Here is an 18777-nt window from a genome sequence, read left to right as displayed (position 1 = left end):
TTCTATTCGGGCTGCAAGATGCTCATATCATTGGACGGATGGTATTGCCATAGAATCAGTCCCCGAGAGCGAGACGTCTTGGCATCGTGCATCGTGCTGCCGCATGCGCTGTGCCGCCATCGCAGGGCAATGGCTGCGATAGCTTCTCGTCGCCGACTTGCTTGGAGATATGCAGAACGAACACATATGGATCGGTTCAGTCCGCGCTGCCTCGGTATATCTCGGTAAACGCTGCCAATCTGCCCGCTTTCTGTATCCGATGGTGACGACTGTGTAGTATGTGATTGATGGGACATTCTGGCCTGTCTCAGCGCAATGGACTTCGGTCGTATAAGTGCGAGCAGTCGTCTCATTAAGCACGCTCAGCTTGCTACATCTTGACGTCGCGCGCACGAGCCAGTTCGGGATGCAGAGCCCTGGAGGGCCTGGAAGTTAGCTAGGCCCGATCCCCACACCGTCAGACTAAGGATGGCGACTTTGATAAGCTTCTTTGAACCACCATCTTCTGTCCAATACCTGTCCGCCATTGACCTTTTCGTCACAGCCCGATAGTCTTGCTGTAGCCACGGGCGCAGATCGCTGCTGTCTCGAGCACGCAATCTGTCTATCCGCAGGCTTGTCCATGCACGTATTTCGCAGTGGCCCAATGACGCCGCCGCACTCCTGCCGGCACTCTGAGCACGACGATGGATCGATGCACCTATCAAAAAAATCGTTTTCTCTGGCTCGTCAAGGGCCCTGCAGTTGGGCCTCCCCGGTCTCAGGCTAACGTGGGCTGCATATACCCAGCATGAACAGACAGACACGGGACAGGCTAGGGAGCCAGCCAGCCGACATGTATGGCAGAACCAGTATCTGCACCCTGTCCATCGTCAGGTGCGGGCTCCTAGACAAGGCATTGGGACCGGCTAGCTGCGAGGGGCCAGTTCCGTTTGCCTGCCTGCAGCCCAGGTCCGAACTACCAGACCCCTTGGCTTGACTGGCTCGACTGGCTGGAGAGACACATTGCACCCCGTCGCTCGTGGCCATCCACGTCGCTTTATAAACCGGGCCCTCAGCCCTCCAGTCCGTGCGCGCAACCTATTACTTGCTTGCAGCCTAGCGCTCTTTCACCTGGTGGAGGGGTACTCATATCGTCGCTTGCCCCGCCAACCTAGACGCTTCACTATCTCTGCTCCTCACCCTGTGCCATCACTTTCTTGCGACAGCCTGCAGCCGACTCTCCCTCCTCTAACTCTTCAGAGCAATCGCTTGCGCCATCATCACCAATACAGCCTGGTGCTACAAGATCAAATGTTCGTTCCGTCACGTTGCTACATACTGCCTGCCCGGGAAGCCGCGATGGATTCCTCGCCTTCCTGCACTTTTCCTTCACTCTACAACTCCTGTCACTACCTGTCTTGAGCTTCTTTGTATCGCGCGCCTTGTTTCGAGTTGCGAGAGCTAGTATTGAGACCGTTCAGTGTTCGACCCAGACATCACTCTCACCATGTCTAAGCTCTTCATTGGGTAAGTACGCAGCCTTCCCATACCGCGACCGCGACTGACCCTTCACAGAGGCCTCGCATGGCACACCGACGACCAAGCTCTCCGTCAAAAGTTCGAGGAGTTCGGTCAAGTCGAAGAAGCCGTAAGTGACACGCTACTCGACGAATGTCGTCGCCAAGGTCGAGTCAAAGCTCACATCGTCACAGGTCGTGGTTAAGGACCGCGATACTGGCCGCAGCCGAGGCTTTGGCTTTGTTCGCTATGCCCAGGACACCGAGGCCGATGCCGCGATGCAGGCCATGAACAACGAGGAGTACGTCCTTTCTGCCTTCACGTACCATCCAACAGTGGGCACTGCTGACTCTCCCAGATTCGACGGACGTAGGATTCGCGTCGACAAGGCCTCCGACCGCGCTGGCGGTGGTGCTCCTCGCGGCGGCGGCTACGGAGGCGGTGGCGGCGGATACCGTGGAGGTTACGGCGGTGGACAAGGAGGAGGTAAGCTTTTCACATCGTACCCATCGCGGCTCTATGCTAACTATATCCTCAGGCTACGGTGGCGGCGACCGTGGTAAGCACATGTCACCGTTGTATTCGCAGTGAGAAACTAACTTAGTGAAAAGGCTACGGCGGCGGCGGCCAGGGCGGCGGCTCTTGGGGACCTTCTCAAGGCGGCGGCGGCGGCGGCGGATACCAGTCTCGCGGCGGCTACGGCGGCGGTCAGGGCGGCGGCCAGGGCGGTTACGGTGGTGGTCAAGAGGGTGGTCAAGGTGGTGGCCAGCAATGGTAAACACCTCGGCGGACCCACGTCCTACAGTCCTGTGCTCTCAGAATGACCAAAGGTACGAACTTTCTAGTTGAGGGCAAGAACGCTCCTGGGATTGGAGCTGGCTTTACATGATGGAGATCTTTTGGACGTTAGCCGACACTGCTCCTCCTCGAATGAGCATCATCATTCACATGGACGTTTCATATTATGTTTAATGGCAGTAGAGGTGGTTGGTACTGAGAGATGAGATACCCATTGAATCAGGAGGTGCTGCTACTCTGTACTTGTCGCGCTATGAGGGTTCCCGTTCTTTGTGCACTTTCCTTACGGGCTCTTCGTAGTCATGGTGGCTTGCTACCTACCCAAAAGCTGTGTCATTCCAATGTAACCTTGAACTCTACCAAAAGACATGTCAGCAAAAAGCAGATTACACCGCATCTCAAAAGCAAGCATGCTCACTCACATTCGCTTCGCAAATGGGTACAACAGCTGGATCGGCGTCTTCTTCCTGAGGATCAACCAGATCACATTATCGCTGTTGCGATGAGGCTCTGCGGTCTCTAACGGGTCCCTCCACAAGACGCAGGTTCGTGGCGATGCCAATTCTCCTCACAACCCAACACATGAGATGATCTCGACGGCAACTAACCCATTACTTAATCGCACGCACTAGTCTCGCTTTCTGCACATGGAAAATTCAGCAGCCAAGGCAGCGCATTGTGACCACATCTGCATATTGCATACATAGCCGCCGGCCAGTCCTGCTGCAGCTGCAGCACCAACGCAGAGTAGAAAGGCAGGTTTCTGCAAGCGATAGCTGGGCTGTCTGCGGGGAGTCAGGCGCACTCCGTGCTGCGTTTTGTATAGTCCTCGCGCACACACTTCCGCATCCTCGAGTGCTTTGCTGCTGCCTGAGGTGATCTTCACTTTTGGCGTCAGGCGCCAGGATGCGACGTCGAATGTCTTGGGCTGAGGATGCACGCTGACAGACGACCCCTCCACACCCGTCTTCTACTATTCAACGACTCGCGGATATCCAATACTTCATCGCATTTATTTTGCTTGTTCTTCAGCCGGCTGGAACGACTTCGAGTACATCATGAAGAGTTGGAACGGGCTGGAGGATGCGACGGCGCCGGTCAAGCCTGGACGGACCCCGACGCGGTGGCGTGCACTGCTTTCTGCGACCTTCGTCACACTCGTGTGCCTCGCGGCAGTGGATACCATCTTCCCTGAATTGAAGAACTGGGATCTGTCCTCATTTCTAGACATTGAGCCTGCGTTGCATGATGCTGCCTTTGAGTGGTCCGAGGTATGTTGAGAGAGTGTTCCCTGAGCGTCGCACCGCACACGTGGTTCTGCAGCCACCCTGGCCCGCATCTTATCAGATCGAATGATAGCCTCGATCCAAGTCGCACAGCAGGTGGTTACTCTACTTCCGGGAGATGTCTTGGGCGCATGCCGGAGCACCACAGACGGCCTTCGTCATCAAAAGGCTCAATGAAAAATCTGATCGTGGTTGGTGGCCTGACCAGATCCCATTCCGGTTCACCAGCATGTCGCTCGGACCCAAGTCCCAGCACCGTATCAACATAAGCGAACCGCAGCTCTCTACAATCTAGTCTAACAAGCCTGCTTCAGCATCATAATATCGACTGGTGGATGCAAGACTGACCAAGCTCCAGATCACACCGAGTGAGCATCTAGAATTCCACAAATGCTTTGGCCAATTTGAATGCGCAAAACTGAGCCTGCCACTGGACTACTTCAACGGGACCTACCCTGATCATACTGTGAGCATCGCTATCGTCAAGCTACCCGCCAAAGTATCCGTGGATGATCCCCGGTATGGTGGCCCGGTCTTGTTCAACCCTGGCGGGCCCGGAGGATCAGGTACATCAGTTGCGCTCTTCTTAGCAGGAGGGTTACAACAGATCATAGACTCTAACGTTGAGACTTTCACCCCATCGCCTGACGCAAGATACTTCGATATCATCGGCTTTGACCCTCGTGGAATTGGTTGGACAGAGCCAGTCGCTCAATGCATGCCAAATCAGCCTTCTGCGTTCTCTTGGAGTTTGAGGGAAGAGACCGAGGGCCTTGTTGGAAGCTCGGATGCAGCCCTTGGTAGACTTTGGTCCATGCAACACGCCTTTGGCGCATCCTGTAAGCTTGCCGAAGAAACACAAGAGGGACCGGATATTAAGCAGTACATGTCTACTGCGTTCGTTGCCAGAGACATGTTGGAGATCACTGAAAGGCATGCCGAATATGTGGCGAAGGAAGTCATTCAAAAGGCTGCACAAAAGGCTGGCAAGCGTCTTGGATGCCACCGCCCCACATATGTTCCCGGAGAAAGCAAGCTGCAGTACTTGGGCTTTTCTTACGGGACTTTCCTCGGGTCTACATTCGCGTCCATGTTCCCGGACCGTGTTGGACGTATCATCCTCGATGGAGTCGTGAGTTCGTACGACTACACCCACTCGATGGGTAACGGAAGTCTTGTAGACGTCGAAAAGGCCATGACTTCCTTCTATACATTCTGCTACAATGTGGGTCCCAATAGATGTCCTCTAGCTACCGCCAACTCAAGTGTTCTCGACATAGAGGAGCGCACGCAAAACATTATCGCATCGCTATACCACAATCCGCTTCCCATCGTCTCGGCAGAAGGCCCAGAACTTCTCACTTGGTCCACCATCAAATTAATTCTCTTCAGCGCTACCTACCAGCCGCGCCTCACATTTGAGTTCGTAGCCGCCAGCCTATTCGCCATTGAACAAGGAGTTGGTAGGGAAATCAACGAGATCGCCGGAACCTTGCGCTACAACCACGTATTCTCCTGTCCTGTCGATGGCAGCGAACCACTCGAACAGCCAAGTTCCCCTGTTTCCACGACAGCCATCCTATGCAGCGACGGAATTGATCAAACCCATCTGACTAAAGAGGAATTCGCCGCATACTGGGATATCATGGACGAAGTTTCGCCGAACTTTGGTTCCTACTGGTCCATGCTACTGATGCAATGCGCATCTTGGAAGATCAAAGCTAGCTACAAGTTCGACGGTCCTTGGGGTGCTAACACATCACATCCTATCCTCTTTATCAGCAATACGGCGGACCCGGTCACACCTCTTCGCAGCGGACGCTATATGCATAGTCTGTTCCCCGGCAGCAGCCTTATGATCGGCGACCATGCTGGGCATTGCTCGATGTCGGCGCCTGACCCTTGTATCTTAAGTCGCGTGAACACGTACTTTCAGACAGGTGAGCTGCCGTCGCCAGGGACGGTGTGTGTGCCGCCGCCTAGTGAGTACAGTCTCAACTCGACGGATCCGGATAGTCCTTTCTACGACCCTACTTTGGGGAGTGCGAATGTGGCTGCTATGCAGGATGATGAGGAGAGTTGGATTCGGCTGCGCGATGCTGGTGAGTCGTTACAGAGGCAGGCTGTTGCGAGTAGTATGTTTGACATGAACCTTCCGGGTGGTGAAAGAGCAAAGCGCGTTATGCAAAACATCTTGAAGGGTCGCTATTAGGCTGGGAGTACATATGGTTGTATGGAGATGCTTTTCATTTCTACCTAGGAGCTCTGGGTGGCTTCTGTGAATACATGTCATCCTTAAACCGGAACAACGCAACCAAAGCTCGGCATCGCGCACATATTACTCTAATTCCAAGACGAAATCATCCAGGAAAGATTTATCCCAAACTTCGTAATGACCGCCATTCATCCAGCGCCACCAGTACGACCCCTTATAAGACGCCTCATGCACTACCTCAAGATCTTGATTTCCCACTCCATCCCTGAATACCTCTTTATACCACTCCACATCTTCTACGTACCACGGCGCCTCAGTGATGATAAGCTTTCGCAGTGCAGGAAAACACCGCAACGTACGGATCGTGTGGGAGACAGCGTCAATGTGTTCCTGCTCTAAACCTTCAAAGGCCGTCGCATCGACATCGATGCACTGGACAGCCCTTATTTGAGAGGGCGTGAAACTGTGCCGTGGGTAGCCGATTTCATCATACCAATAGTGTGTGGCGCATGCAACAGGGTAGATGTGTACTGCGAAGTAGGCATGTGCGGTTTCGGCGAAGATCTGTCGTGATGCACGGGATAGATGCAGGCGGTCCCAGCGGAGATGGGAGTCGTGCTGCCACATCCTTGTGCTGAGTTCTGAGACTAGACAGGAGTCGTTCCAGTCCAGATATGGCCCACCTGACCAACTCTTCGGGCTAAGTTGTAGGGCTAGATCGAATATCTTGTTACGGGTTTCAGCCGGTAGACGTAAGAGAGGCGACTGGACTTGGTTGCGTTGAGCACTGTTAGCGGTTAGCACTTTATACTCAGCTGCGCAATACTTCTAGTGAGGCAGTAGACTGACATTTCGAGGCAACTGGCGTTGGCTACGAGAGTGGGTGGTCCTTTGAATCTGTCCATTTCGGCGAACGTGAAGGTCGACAGGGGATGAATGAGGAGGTCGGAGTTTTAGATCGGTCGAATTAGAGCGAATTTGTTAAGGGAGTTGAGAGCGTAGGTTGAAGAGATAATTGAGATTTAGATAGGATATATACCAATGTGAGTCATGTCGCTAGTACATGGAATTCTATAGATTACCACTCTTCATCGTTTTGTTCGTTCTCTCGTGTCCAGGTTACCAGCACTACCTTTGAGTCAGCCGTAGCAGGTCCGAGTTTGGTTCGCAGATCCTTCGCGACCAGACTTCACGAACTCACACGCAGGAATCGACATATTGGCATCACTTTTCGGCATCCATCCTAAAGCGCCACATACACCCTTCATCTTGCTGAGTCTCGATGGCTATGCATCCGGAACCCATTGCGGAGTACCGAAGTCCTCATACATGGTGTACGTGAACTTTAACCGCGGATTCTCCATCCAACCCCTAAGTCGGATTTCGCACAGGAGTCGAGGTCTGCTCTCTTCGGGTGCCCCGGAAATATGTAACCGCCTCAGCCCGCTGTGCGCAAATGGACAGTATTTGCCTAATTTTAGGCCCACTGCGTGATACCAGCTAAAAGCAAGGGCCCCCAGCATACGGAATTGAGACGGTGTGATTGGCAGTACGAGCGCTGATCTACGCGGCGGGAGTTTTACCACTGATAACGTAGCGTAGTGATATGGGAGGAGTCTCAGTTCGAAGTACGCGGCGGCGGTCTCAGCGAAGACCTCGCGCGAAGATCGAACAAAGAACATACGATCCCAAAAGTAGAGTTCTTCGTGATGCCACCGCCATATCTCCGTAGGGACGAGTTCAAGCGTGTAGGCGTATATCTTGTTACGAACCTCAGCTGGTAATCGCAGGAGAGGTGACTGGATTTTATTGCGTTGAGCGCTGTTGACTGTTAGCGCCCCTCTTCGTAGAGAGTGAGGTAATGCGTGAGCAACGTCCTGTTCGATGAGATTATCCTTACATTGCGAGACACTTTGCGTTAGGCACGAGAGTAGGCGGGCCTTTGACATTAGGTGTAACAATGGGCGGTGCAACACCGTTGTTAACATAGGCGTGATGACAACGGGCCAACGTTGGGTCGAAAGGTTGAAGATTGAGGAACGACATTTTGACTGCGGAAAATGTCGAAAGTGCAAGGTGACGGAAGGGTCAGAGGAAGAGCTTAGGGGTTGAAGGCGCTAGTACCTTGTCGGCTAGTCGCATATTATGAGGTACTATACGCACCGCCAAAGCTTGCACCTCCACAGTCCGCTGTTCTGTGTTCACCACTTCTGTATCTACAGGTCACCGTAAGTTATACATACTACAATATACTCAAGCTAGCCTGAACCAATTTGCAGAATATTCATCACTGTCCCACGGCCCGTACGTTTCAGAGCGTGTGCCATCCGTCACGGTGACAGCAATATCTTGTTTCGAATTCCACCTTAAGGCCTTACACTCCAAATTGAACCATGTTTTCCAGTGGCTTGGCGGAATGAGTATAGTCACCTCGCGAAGAGCAGGAAGGTGATGCCAGGAAGACGGCCTCCATTGGTCTACTTTCCGGCGCCCCTCATAGTCATAGGCCGTAAAAACCGATTCGATGAACTTCAGTTCCCAGGGTCGCATGTGCGATAGTGAGTCAGGTACGTCAAACATGTCTCCCACCGTTACCTTTAGGTGACGCAGATCATAGATTGCGGCGGCAAAGTAAGACTTTGCGGTTTCGCTCCATATCTGTCGGCAACTGCGAGGCAGGTTCAAACGGTCCCATATCCTGTTGAAATGGCCAGGGTTTGCTTGACACATTCCCACCTTCTCGGCTAATTTGAAGATCTCGTTACGGAGTTCAGCTGGTAGGCGGAGGAGAGGAGAGTTCTTTTGGTTGGCTTGAGCCCTGTGGCCTGTTAATCGGCGTTGACAATCTTGTTGTTCGGTTTTCGACTTACAGAGCCAGACAAGCATCACTCGAGCTCAGATCAGGCGGTCCTTTGCATGTATCCATGTCTTGGGTTGTTGTATGTGAAATATGGAAAGTTCACCTGGTTGTATTGTATCTGGGTTGAGATGAGATTGATAGGTGGAGGATATCTGTTGGGTGGCAGTGAGCTTTTTGATAGGATGCGTGTTGCGTGGTTGTCCACGCATGGCACATGCCGAAGTCACAGGTATGACAGAAAATATCACCCTAAAGACATGAGCATGGCGAACAAGCTTGTGAACACAAACGTCGATTTAACAAGAGACTACTATACAGCCAGATTAACTTCAAAACGCCCAGTCACGCCGCAACCCAATTTTGCGTGACAAATATGCACTCCAGATACGATTCCCATCAAATCCAACCTTGCAAGTCAAAGCATCTACTCGTCATCCTCCTCCTCCTCCTCCTCACTATCCTCATCCATACCCTCCGCAGCCTCAACTTGGAAGCTAGGCGCCTGATCCACACCCAGATAGCTATCGCTAACCAGATAGCACGTCAACTCATGGCTACCCGGCTTCTCGAGCGTAAACTCAAGCACAGTCTCCAACTTCCTCAGAATAGGCACCTTCTTGATCGCAAGCAGTGTGTGTTCCTTCTGGTCACCCACAACGAGCCACCAGCTCTCCGTCTTGTCGGCCGGGTAGAACGGCGCGTGGACTTCCATCTTGGGCTCCTCGTCTTCCTCAATGTTACGCGTGATGCGTACCTTGAGTTGGGCGGGCGAGTTGGAAGCGATGGATTCGGAGTCGACGAGTTCGTGCTCGATCTCGATATTGGGGTAGAAGTTGTTTGTGAAGTTTGCAATGTCGGCGAGTTGGCGTTGGTCGACGTCGAGTGCGGAGATGAGCTTCTTGTAGTCTGGGTTCTCGTCTTCGTCCATGGCGTTGATGAAGTCGTCGACGTCGTTGATGCCGAATTTTTGGGCGGCCTTGATGGTGTCGGCGTCGAAGTGGGGGATCTGCTTGAGAGGAGAGTCCTTTTGCCACATTGCTTGGACGACCATCTGGGAGAGTTCCATAGCGGACATGGCGTTGAGATGAGCCTCGGATGAGAGAACGTCGACACTTGCGCTGAGGATGTTGAGCACCTTGCGCAGGACAACTTCCTGGTCCTTGGCCAGGTCGACGGGGAGCTGCATGCGCGAGAAGTGAGCCTGCAGAAGAACGAAAGCCTTGAAATGCGGCGTCTCGAAGTTGGGCTCCTGCATCTTGAAGGGAACGCGGTCGTAGATGCGCTGGAGGATGTGGTCCTCGTGCCTCCGTATTTGAATGTCTTCGAATTCGGTAGCGGCTGTGATGATCTCCAGTACACCCTTGAGACTTGTCCTGCCGTTGAGCGACATCATCAAGGTCTGCATGGTGATGAACGAGATGTTGTAGTACGCCGCGATCATGCACGGGTTCAGAGGTGTGATCGCATCCTCGTCTTCATCGTGCTCGATGAGGTTGGCATCGGTCAGCTCCTTCAGGGTCGACTCAACCATGTCGGACAAGTGCGCGCTAAGTCCCTCGTGCGACGTGTCGTGGAGGTTATAGTAGCTGGGGTTGGCGAGTAAACGGCGGTAGAAGTATGTGTATGTTGACCAATCGACAGCTTCTTGTGTTGACTCGATCGTCTTCGCGCTGATCTCGGCAACAAAGGCGTCGTGAAGGTAGTCGGGAAGGTAGCTCTCAATCGGAAGAGCCTCGTTAAGGAACTTCTTGTAGTATTCTCGCTTCACCGCAGGCAGCATAAGCACACCCTTGGCTGACTTGTCCAGTCCTACTCTGCCGGCCTTGCCGAACATCTGCAGGATATCGCTAATGGGGTAGTCGACGTATCGATGTTCGCGGCCCTCGTAGAATTGAGTGCCTTGAACGATGACGAGATGAGCACCGCTGTCAATTTCCCAGCAAGAGTCGCGCGATACGATGAGCACCTGGATCGCGCCAACCTTGAAGAGATGCTGAACAGCCTTCTTATCGAAAGAATTGAGAGCCTCGTGGAAATATCCGATACCATGAGACAGCGACGTAGCCAGCGCTTGCTCGTTAATCTTCTCAAGAATAGGTTGTATCTCAGATACTTCAACGTTAAGGAAGCGATCCTCGTCCTCGTCAGCTACGCAAGCGTTGAAGAGGTCAGCAGCGGAGTTCCTGGCTTGCTTCCTGTTCGGGACGAAAACCATGGCCGGCTTGTCTGGAGACATTTGCGTGATGGCAGAGTAGGTCGGCCTCGCCATAGCCATCATCAAGGATGGGAAATGGGGGATCGTGAACGACTGAATCTTCAACTCAAGCGGTACTGCTCGGATAGCCGGGCTGAAGTTGTAGATGGTGTGCTTGGTTGCACCGATCCATTCGCCAATATCTCGTGCGTTTGACAATGACACGCTCAATCCAACGATGCGCAGCTTCGACTCTAATTGCGTTGCCATTGCTTGCATACGGGAGACAACAATCTCGTAAACGTGACCATTCGTGCCACCAAGCATGTGCAACTCGTCAGCGATCAATAGAGAGACGGACTGAACATTCTTCCGGCGCTGCCATTGACGGGAGAGTGAGTCCCATTGTGAAGGGGTAGCAAGGATGAGATCACCCCTCTCAAGTAATCGCAGGTCTGCCGTTGTCTCGCCAGTGAGCTTGACAACGTCCTTTCCTCCACTGAGACCGGTCAACCGCTCATTCCAGTTCTTGTACTGGTTGTCGACGAGCTCTTGGAATGGTGCTAGGTAGACAATGCGGCCTTCATTGTTGGTAGCCCAGTGTCGCAAAATGGCAAACTCAGCGCAGATGGTCTTGCCAATGCCTGCTGATGCGCCAATGAGAGCATTGTCATCTGTGGTATACAAGGTGTTGAAAGTCTGTGTCTGAACCTTGTTGAAGCGACCGATGTTCTCGTACAAGCCCATGTATTCCTTCCTCTTTAGGGCAGAAACAGGCAGAGGTTGCAGATCGAGAACGGGAGTGTGGGCAGGGAATTTCGCTGGCAGAATAAGTTTCTGGAAAGAGACAGCGAGCTTGGTCTCAGATGCCATCCATCGGTCGGAAAGAACAGTGATGAAGTAGTTGGGTGGCATGGGCTCATCGATGGGCACAGTCATCTCCAGCAGATGTTCGTTGGCGTCGCCATCGGAGTAGTCCCTTCGGAGGATGAAGGTGTCGTGGAACAACACCTGCTCGCCGTCACAGTCCTCGACCAAGATCCAGAATGCCTCTGAGGCTCCGTGCAGCTCTGTGTCCCAAACGAAGTCAGGTCGTATTGTCAGCTCCAGACGGAGTAGTGACCTTGTAACTGGCCTGGGTGTCGCTTCGATCTGGAGGCGCGGGAACTTCTCTACCAGGCCACGGACAAGCTTGCCAGCCTTAGGCATACCCAACAGCTCACCCATGCTTGGTGGGTCGAGGCCGAAATAGCTCGACCAGCCAACGTCGATTCGCTCAGCCTTCTGCACTATGTCGCGGGGACACGTGGGGAATTGGCGAAGAGGTGTCATGGTCGGCCACATACGCTTCTCAGCCATCTTGCACATGTCGAGAGCCAGCTTAGCGACTTGCGACCAACCCTTCTTGAGACAGATCTCGAAGATGGCACGGAGAATACGTCCAGCGGATTGTGTGACGTAGACCAAGTCAGCCATCAGCGCCAATCCTTCCAGCTTAAGGCGAGAGATGTAAGCTTGGAGCAAGACGTTGATCTTGGCTTGGGCTTCCTCGAAGCTCTCCTTGACTGGAATCGGGACCTTTCCTAGTAGCTTCGCAAGCTCAAGCTTCTCATCTTGACGGACCGGGATGTACTTGAACTCTTCACTGAGTGCGAAGACACGAAAGAGCTCGATAGCGCTGATACCGGGCTGGATATGCATGTTGTACGTCGCCATGGAGTTGTGGGTGATGTAGTAGTGAGAGGCGATTCTTCCAAGCTCGGTTGGGTTGAGCGCACCAGATTTCCTGTCATACTTGATGAGACTGCATTTCTCCAGGACATGCGCAGCGGCATGAACAAGGTCCACACGTCTTTGCTCCAGCACAGTATCGTTCTCGTACTCTGGTCCAACCCGGTAGAGAGCGGGTGAACGAAGCATTCGGACGAAGAGGTACGTGTAGCCGAGCCAGTCCACCGCTTCGTCCCTGTTGCGCACGTTACCCAGAACAATCTCAGCGTTGAGGTTATCTGCAAGCTTGCTGATGAGCTGCGACTCGATAGGCAACTGTTGGTTGAGCAAGGATAGGTAGTACTGAATCTCAGATTGTGTGGTGATGATAATACCCTCTCCGTAAGTATCGTATTGAGGTCGGCCGGCACGACCCAACATCTGCAGGACATCCTGAGGGCTAAGTTCGACCCAGCTACCCTTTTCAGGGGAGTAGATCTGCGTTCCCTTGATAATGACGGTATGCGCGGGCAAGTTGACACCCCAAGCCAGTGTTGCTGTGCAGACAAGGACTTGGATAGAGCCATCGGCGAACAGATCCTCCACCGAAGTACGATCTGCTCGCGACATACCAGCGTGATGGATACCGAAACCATAAGGCATGACGTCCTTCAGGTCTGCATTTTGAACTGACTCGGATTCTTCTCTCAAGATCTCCCGACTGGCAGCATCTGACCGAAGAATCTTGCCTATTGACTCTTCCTCAAGTGCCTTGTCACGAATGTACTTCGCAGTCTTGGCGGTTTCCTTTCGAGAATGCACGAAGATAAGCATCTGATTGCGATGTTCGCCAACCTGTTCCAAAACCTTGGTATAGCAAACGTCGTTCATCGTCTTCAGCTGTTTGATGGCCTTCTTGTCTGTAACACCAATGAACTCCTGCTTCAACGGACACGGTCGGAAAGTAGCGTCAAAGTGGAAGAGACCCTTGTCTGGGTCAATGCGGAGGAAGCTCGCAACGTCGCGGTAGTTGGGAAGAGTGGCACTCAATCCGACAATGCGCACATGATCACCAGTCTGCTCGCTGCGTCGTAGAGTTCTACTGACGATACTCTCGATGACCGGACCACGGTCGTCGTGAAGAAGATGAATCTCATCAATACAGATGAGGCGAACGAGGTTGATGTAGCTAGTATCAGTAGCCTTGCGGGTAATGACATCGTATTTCTCAGGGGTGGTGACGATGATCTGAGTTTCCGCGATTTGCTGCTTGGTAAGTTGGCGATCACCAGTAAGTTCAGAGACCTTGATGCCGTATGGCTCCAGACGCTTGCCGAAGTTACCGACTTGCTCAGCCACAAGAGCCTTGAGCGGGGCAATGTAGATGATCTTGAAGTTGTCCAGCGCAATTTCTCCAGTCGTGGGGTTTCGGTGCTTGCCAATCTCGCGAAGCATTGTCAACATGGCTACATTGGTCTTTCCAGAACCAGTGGGTGCGCAAATCAACATATTGCCGTCATCGTTGAACGCTGTCGGGAAGCACTTCGTTTGGATACGGTTGAGAGACTTCGAGTTACCGAAACCTGGACGCGCCCAATCTGGTAGCTCGGAGGTAGGCATGAGTGCTGGCTCGTTGGGGTCGCGCTTCGCTTTCGGCGCAGGGACGTGGATCTCCTCGTAGCCCTTGAATTGGCGGCGCGTCGACCCTTGAGGCAGCTTGACGCTCGCATTCGTCATGAGATGGTTGCCCTGGTCGAACACGATGTTGTCCAGATTTACCATTCGGCTCGATGGTTGCAGACCGCCCACGATACCCTCCGGTTTCGCATCGGCCATCTCCACGTCGTTCGGCGCATCTGGAAGGCTGATGTCCTTGAGGTTGAACTTCATCTTATTAGTGCCAGCGTCAGCGCCATCTTCAGCCTTGATGCCAGTCTCTCTTGCGCGCAGCTCCTGCAGAATCCGTTGCTGACCGGCAGCCCTCATCTCCCGCTCGACAGCTGTTCGCTCATCGTTGTCTTCAGCAGCCCTTCGCCACCTCGTAACCCAGACGACCCTATCGCGGTTGAGTACGAGTTTCGCGACCAGCTCGTGGTGTTCGTAGTCGAAGAGATCCATCAAGTCGTTCTCAATCTCACGGAGCTCCTTCTCTTCGCCATCTTCCGAGACTCCTGCGAGATACTTGAGCGCTTCCTGTGTCTTCTCCTGCTGGATATGCGCATCCTCGTATATTTGCCCAATCTGCCGTTGCAGCCAGTAGGCGTCGATCTCGTGTGCGGGTATAAGTTGGTCTGCGCCGTTTTGGCGGTCTGCGGTGGCCGTGTCGCCCTGTATTATCGTCTCTTCGGTATCCGCGAAACCTCCACCCTTCTGGTCTTCGTCCTCGCCAATCTGCTCTATAGGCGCCTCTGCTTCGTCTTCTTCGTCCGAGGAATCGGCATCTCGCACTTCGAACGTCTGAGGCCCGTCGTCATCCTCCTCTTCATCGTCGAATACGACGGCTACACCTTGGTTGTCGCCCGTGTCAGCGCCGTCGCCGTCTGCCATCTCTTCGTCACCTTCCTCGTCGTCTTGCGCGTCGTAGTCGGTGATCTTCTTGGACAGGTTCATCAGCTCGTTGAATTCCTTTCCGCCCATGGAAGTACCAAGAAGGTCGTCCACTTCCTTCTTCTTGTCGAAGTCCTTCATGGTGTCATCCTTGAGGTATTCGAGGACCGCATCGGCCGCACTTCGCGTAGTCGCAGGATCGACATCGCCGAGAGATCTGCTCACGAGGGTTGTGATGAGGTCGAAAGTCTGGCGCGTCGCAGGGGTCCGCGGCTTGTATGTGAGGCCTTCGATATTGAAATCGGCTGTCGCAGTGGCTCCAAACGCGCTGGTGCCATCGTCCCGTTTCCGCTTGCGCTGCTCTCTCTCGAGAACATCGCCACCCTCATTCAGATTTCCGCGCTCAACGCCAGGTCCCTTGAGCTTCTTTGTCGCCTGCGCATTTGCGCTGTCACGCGCTGTGCGTCCGCCCATGTCTCTGATGTTGATGCGACCTGCCAGCGACTCGGGGTCGCCAGTGTGCTCATCCTTCCCGCGGTGTGTAAAGCGTCTGTCGGCCTGCAAGACCAAATTTGACATGGCCGCATACTTGTACTGCCCGAGGTTCTTCTGGTCGTTCGACATGGTCGCGGTGGGTATCGTGGTTTTGCGCGGCTTGCGCTTTTGGGATCGCCTTCTCTAGTCGGCGGCGCGCAGATTAAGGACTGTGTGCGGCGAATTATCGTGTCGCCGTGTCCTCTAAAATGAAGAAAAGGAAAAGACCGAGCGATTGATATAGGTCGGGCTGTGGGCGCGCCCTAAGGTTAGTTATATAGTGAGAGCGCTGGAGGCAACGACCCGAGAAAAATGATAGAGCTCCCGACAGGCAGCTAAGCACGCACGTGCCATGACCATTCATCATGACCCTTCCACATCCCATACGCGTAAATGGAGCCTTCTACCTCTCGAATGCTAATCGAGTATTTTATTTTGTTTCAAAGGTGCTGAAAGTATATTTATTGTCGCGATGCTACTTTTACAGATGTATAATGTGTCTCGAGGGTGTACGATGGACAGCGCATGTTTTATCATCCTGGATATTGCAGCACAAGAGACGCGTCGATAGCCCTATTACCTGGGCATATGCACTGCTATGTTGCAACGAAGGTATAGAAACAGCTAAACACGAAGCCACGTCCTCTACAGTGGACTGGCCTCCAACCATGAGTTCCTCATCTTCTATCCTGCGCCTACATGCGCCAGCAATCAACTCCTATGCTTATGCTGATATACACTTCATCTCCTGACACCGATCACCCCGTCAAACGATTCAACCCCCCTCAGCCTTCTTCTTCTTCTTATCCTCTATCAACTCGCAGTTATCCTCAGGCACCTCATCGTACTTGTCCACCAAGAACTCCAAGATATCCTCGCTCAAATCACCCTGCACTGTAATCTCCTCGCCGCCACCGGGGATCTTGGTGACACTCGACCCCGTCGCGAACTTCTTGCCAAAGTCCTTGGCCACCTTCTTGATGTCGAGACCAAACGCTTCTAGACCCTGTACGGCGGTGACGTATTTCCGCTTGTTGCGCTCGATGCGCTTGATGAGGATCTTGGACGACGCGCGCGTCTCGGCTGCTCGTGCTTCGGCGGTTGCGGCTTTGGCGGCTTTCTTCTGGGCGTCCTTTTCGGCTCGTTTTTGGGCGTCGACGGAGAGGGAGGCCATGTTTTGCTGTAGCGCTTCTGGAGGGGAGTTAGCATGAAGTTCTATACGAGAGGCGACTGCGCCCCGTAGGCTTCCCAATATGGCTGACTCTACGTACCTGCTGAGTACAGCTTCGCATGCAGATCTGGATGCGCCTCTTCTAGCCATTCCTCACACTTCTTCGTTGTGCCGCCAAACTCGCAGTACTATTAGTCGGTCTAGTCAGTCGCCATTTCCCTCTCAACGCGTCTCGGTGTCATACCTACTTCAGGTGGTAGACTGCATACTGCTTCTTGTTAGCCGTAGTCGCAATGGAATGTGGGAATGCTTGCCTCCGCAGTAGACGACGGGCTTCGGTAACGCGTCGGCTGACATTTTGTGCAGTGTGATATACTTCAGACTCTCAGGTACCTTGAGGTCACAAAGAGTGGTGCGTTGAGTGGTGAGACTGGGTGTCGACGCGATGCTTGGGAAGAGAGAGCTTGGTGGGGCAGAAAGCCCGCGTGGCGGGGTATGCGAAGCGCAAGGGTCCTTCAACGCGAGTGACGCCCGCGGACTTTCACCAAACAGCCACCTCATCCAAGGGAAAGGTCGACTGAGTTATTAGATATTTGGTCGTGGCTGCTCATTACTTCCCACAACTACTTCATCTGGTTCTGCAGGATACGAATCTTCGGCTCCATCCGTATCTCAGCCCAGTAACCTCTCAACAGGCTATTCCTCAGCAACCCTTCCAGCCCATGCCATGTTGCTGCAATCTTCGACGCCCACCTATCTTGCGAAGTGGCCCTATCCGAGTGCTCGACTAGCAAGCCACTTTCTTCTCCCGGTTTCAGAAGCCTGACTCCGCCAAATCCATACACAGTATGAACCACTTCCCAGCTACCTATAACCTTCTCCGGGCTCTCGGCAAGAACATAGTCGAACTTGATCCAAAACATTGGGTCCAACAGGACGTTTGGGTCTTCAGTCTTGTCGTATGTCCATGTTCTGCTGTTCAAAGTGTCCTGTGCTTCAAGGACATCGAGCACTGTCTGCGGTCCTCTGTGGCTCTCGAGGAATCGCGTGACGCCTGTTTGACAAGCAAGGTTATCGAAGTATACGTTGAAGTGATTTTTAGTCGGGTGCTCCATCTCCTTGTGTAGCGTGTGAAGGGCCTCGCCTCCGGGATAGTTGAGACTGGAGATACCCAGAATCGCAGTGGATGCAATGAAGGATACCAGGACTGATCCTAGTAAAGCTAAACTTAGAGTAGCGTATACGACCGACTTTGTTCTGCGGTTCCAGATCCAGGCTGCTCCATCGGCAGCCACGGCAGTCAAACCTGGAATCACGTAGAGGATGAAGCGCCATTCCTTGTGCGGAAGGAAGCTGTACAACCCCACAAAGCTAAGCAGTGGAACAAGAACATCCAGGCTTCGTCTAGATGTCGATGTGTTAATGACCGCAACCGGTATGCAAAGCAAATAGGTTGCGGGGTTCAGCAGTAATCGTGGCAAGGCATTTGCAAAGTAGTAATGCCATGGCGAGACACCCCAGTCAGCTGAATGCCCTTGTATAGTGTTGTAGTAGAATCCCGTCCACTCAGGCCATAGCGGGAAAGATTGCCATAAGAACGAGTCCAGAGGTACAGTGCAGAGTAGGCCAATGACGAGGCCACCAAGTCCAGCTGGGATGATGACGCTTGTGATGGATATCCTCCGAGTGATGAACAAGTAGATGGTGATTGTTCCCACCAAGATCGCTAGCTCCGAGCGGAAGACTACACCGGCAATCGTGAGCAGATATAAGCACAGCCGGTAGTATCCTGAGATGTTGGAGGTGCTCCATGGTACAGTGTATGCGAGCAACAAGCTTCGCAAGGCCAAATTGCCTAAGTTGATATAAGCCAATAGATGTACGAATCAAGTCGTATGACTTACTGAAAACGAAGGCGAACATATTAGGCAGCGTCCTCGAAGCATAGTAAATAGCATGGAA

At 53.1% G+C, this 18777-nt stretch overlaps 4 protein-coding genes across 4 annotated transcripts; 1 reads left to right on the top strand and 3 right to left on the bottom strand.

Moving 5' to 3' along the window:
• Positions 1–1489: 1489 nt before the first annotated feature.
• J4E86_008078 (uncharacterized protein) lies at positions 1490–2278 on the top strand (the record flags this gene model as incomplete). The annotated part of the gene is made up of 5 exons (XM_051448592.1): positions 1490–1509; positions 1558–1630; positions 1695–1986; positions 2039–2059; positions 2112–2278. 5 exons carry the CDS (start codon positions 1490–1492, stop codon positions 2276–2278), a joined length of 573 nt encoding a protein of 190 aa, XP_051300188.1.
• Positions 2279–9083: 6805 nt separating this feature from the next.
• On the bottom strand, positions 9084–15734 carry J4E86_008077 (uncharacterized protein; the record flags this gene model as incomplete). The annotated part of the gene is made up of 1 exon (XM_051448591.1): positions 9084–15734. The coding sequence occupies one exon, from the start codon at positions 15732–15734 to the stop codon at positions 9084–9086; it is 6651 nt and encodes a 2216-aa protein (XP_051300187.1).
• Positions 15735–16419: 685 nt separating this feature from the next.
• On the bottom strand, positions 16420–17172 carry TMA22 (Translation machinery-associated protein 22; the record flags this gene model as incomplete). The annotated part of the gene is made up of 4 exons (XM_051448590.1): positions 16420–16835; positions 16916–17003; positions 17064–17083; positions 17130–17172. The coding sequence occupies 4 exons, from the start codon at positions 17170–17172 to the stop codon at positions 16420–16422; spliced, it is 567 nt and encodes a 188-aa protein (XP_051300186.1).
• Positions 17173–17438: 266 nt separating this feature from the next.
• On the bottom strand, positions 17439–18738 carry J4E86_008075 (uncharacterized protein; the record flags this gene model as incomplete). The annotated part of the gene is made up of 2 exons (XM_051448589.1): positions 17439–18670; positions 18720–18738. 2 exons carry the CDS (start codon positions 18736–18738, stop codon positions 17439–17441), a joined length of 1251 nt encoding a protein of 416 aa, XP_051300185.1.
• Between the last annotated feature and the right edge of the window lie 39 nt (positions 18739–18777).

This window comes from Alternaria arbusti, assembly GCF_024043155.1.
Source record: "Alternaria arbusti strain BMP 1465 chromosome Unknown scaffold_12, whole genome shotgun sequence".
In the NCBI taxonomy this organism is placed as follows: Eukaryota; Fungi; Ascomycota; class Dothideomycetes; order Pleosporales; family Pleosporaceae; genus Alternaria; species Alternaria arbusti.
This window is presented reverse-complemented; position numbering and strand designations above follow the sequence as displayed.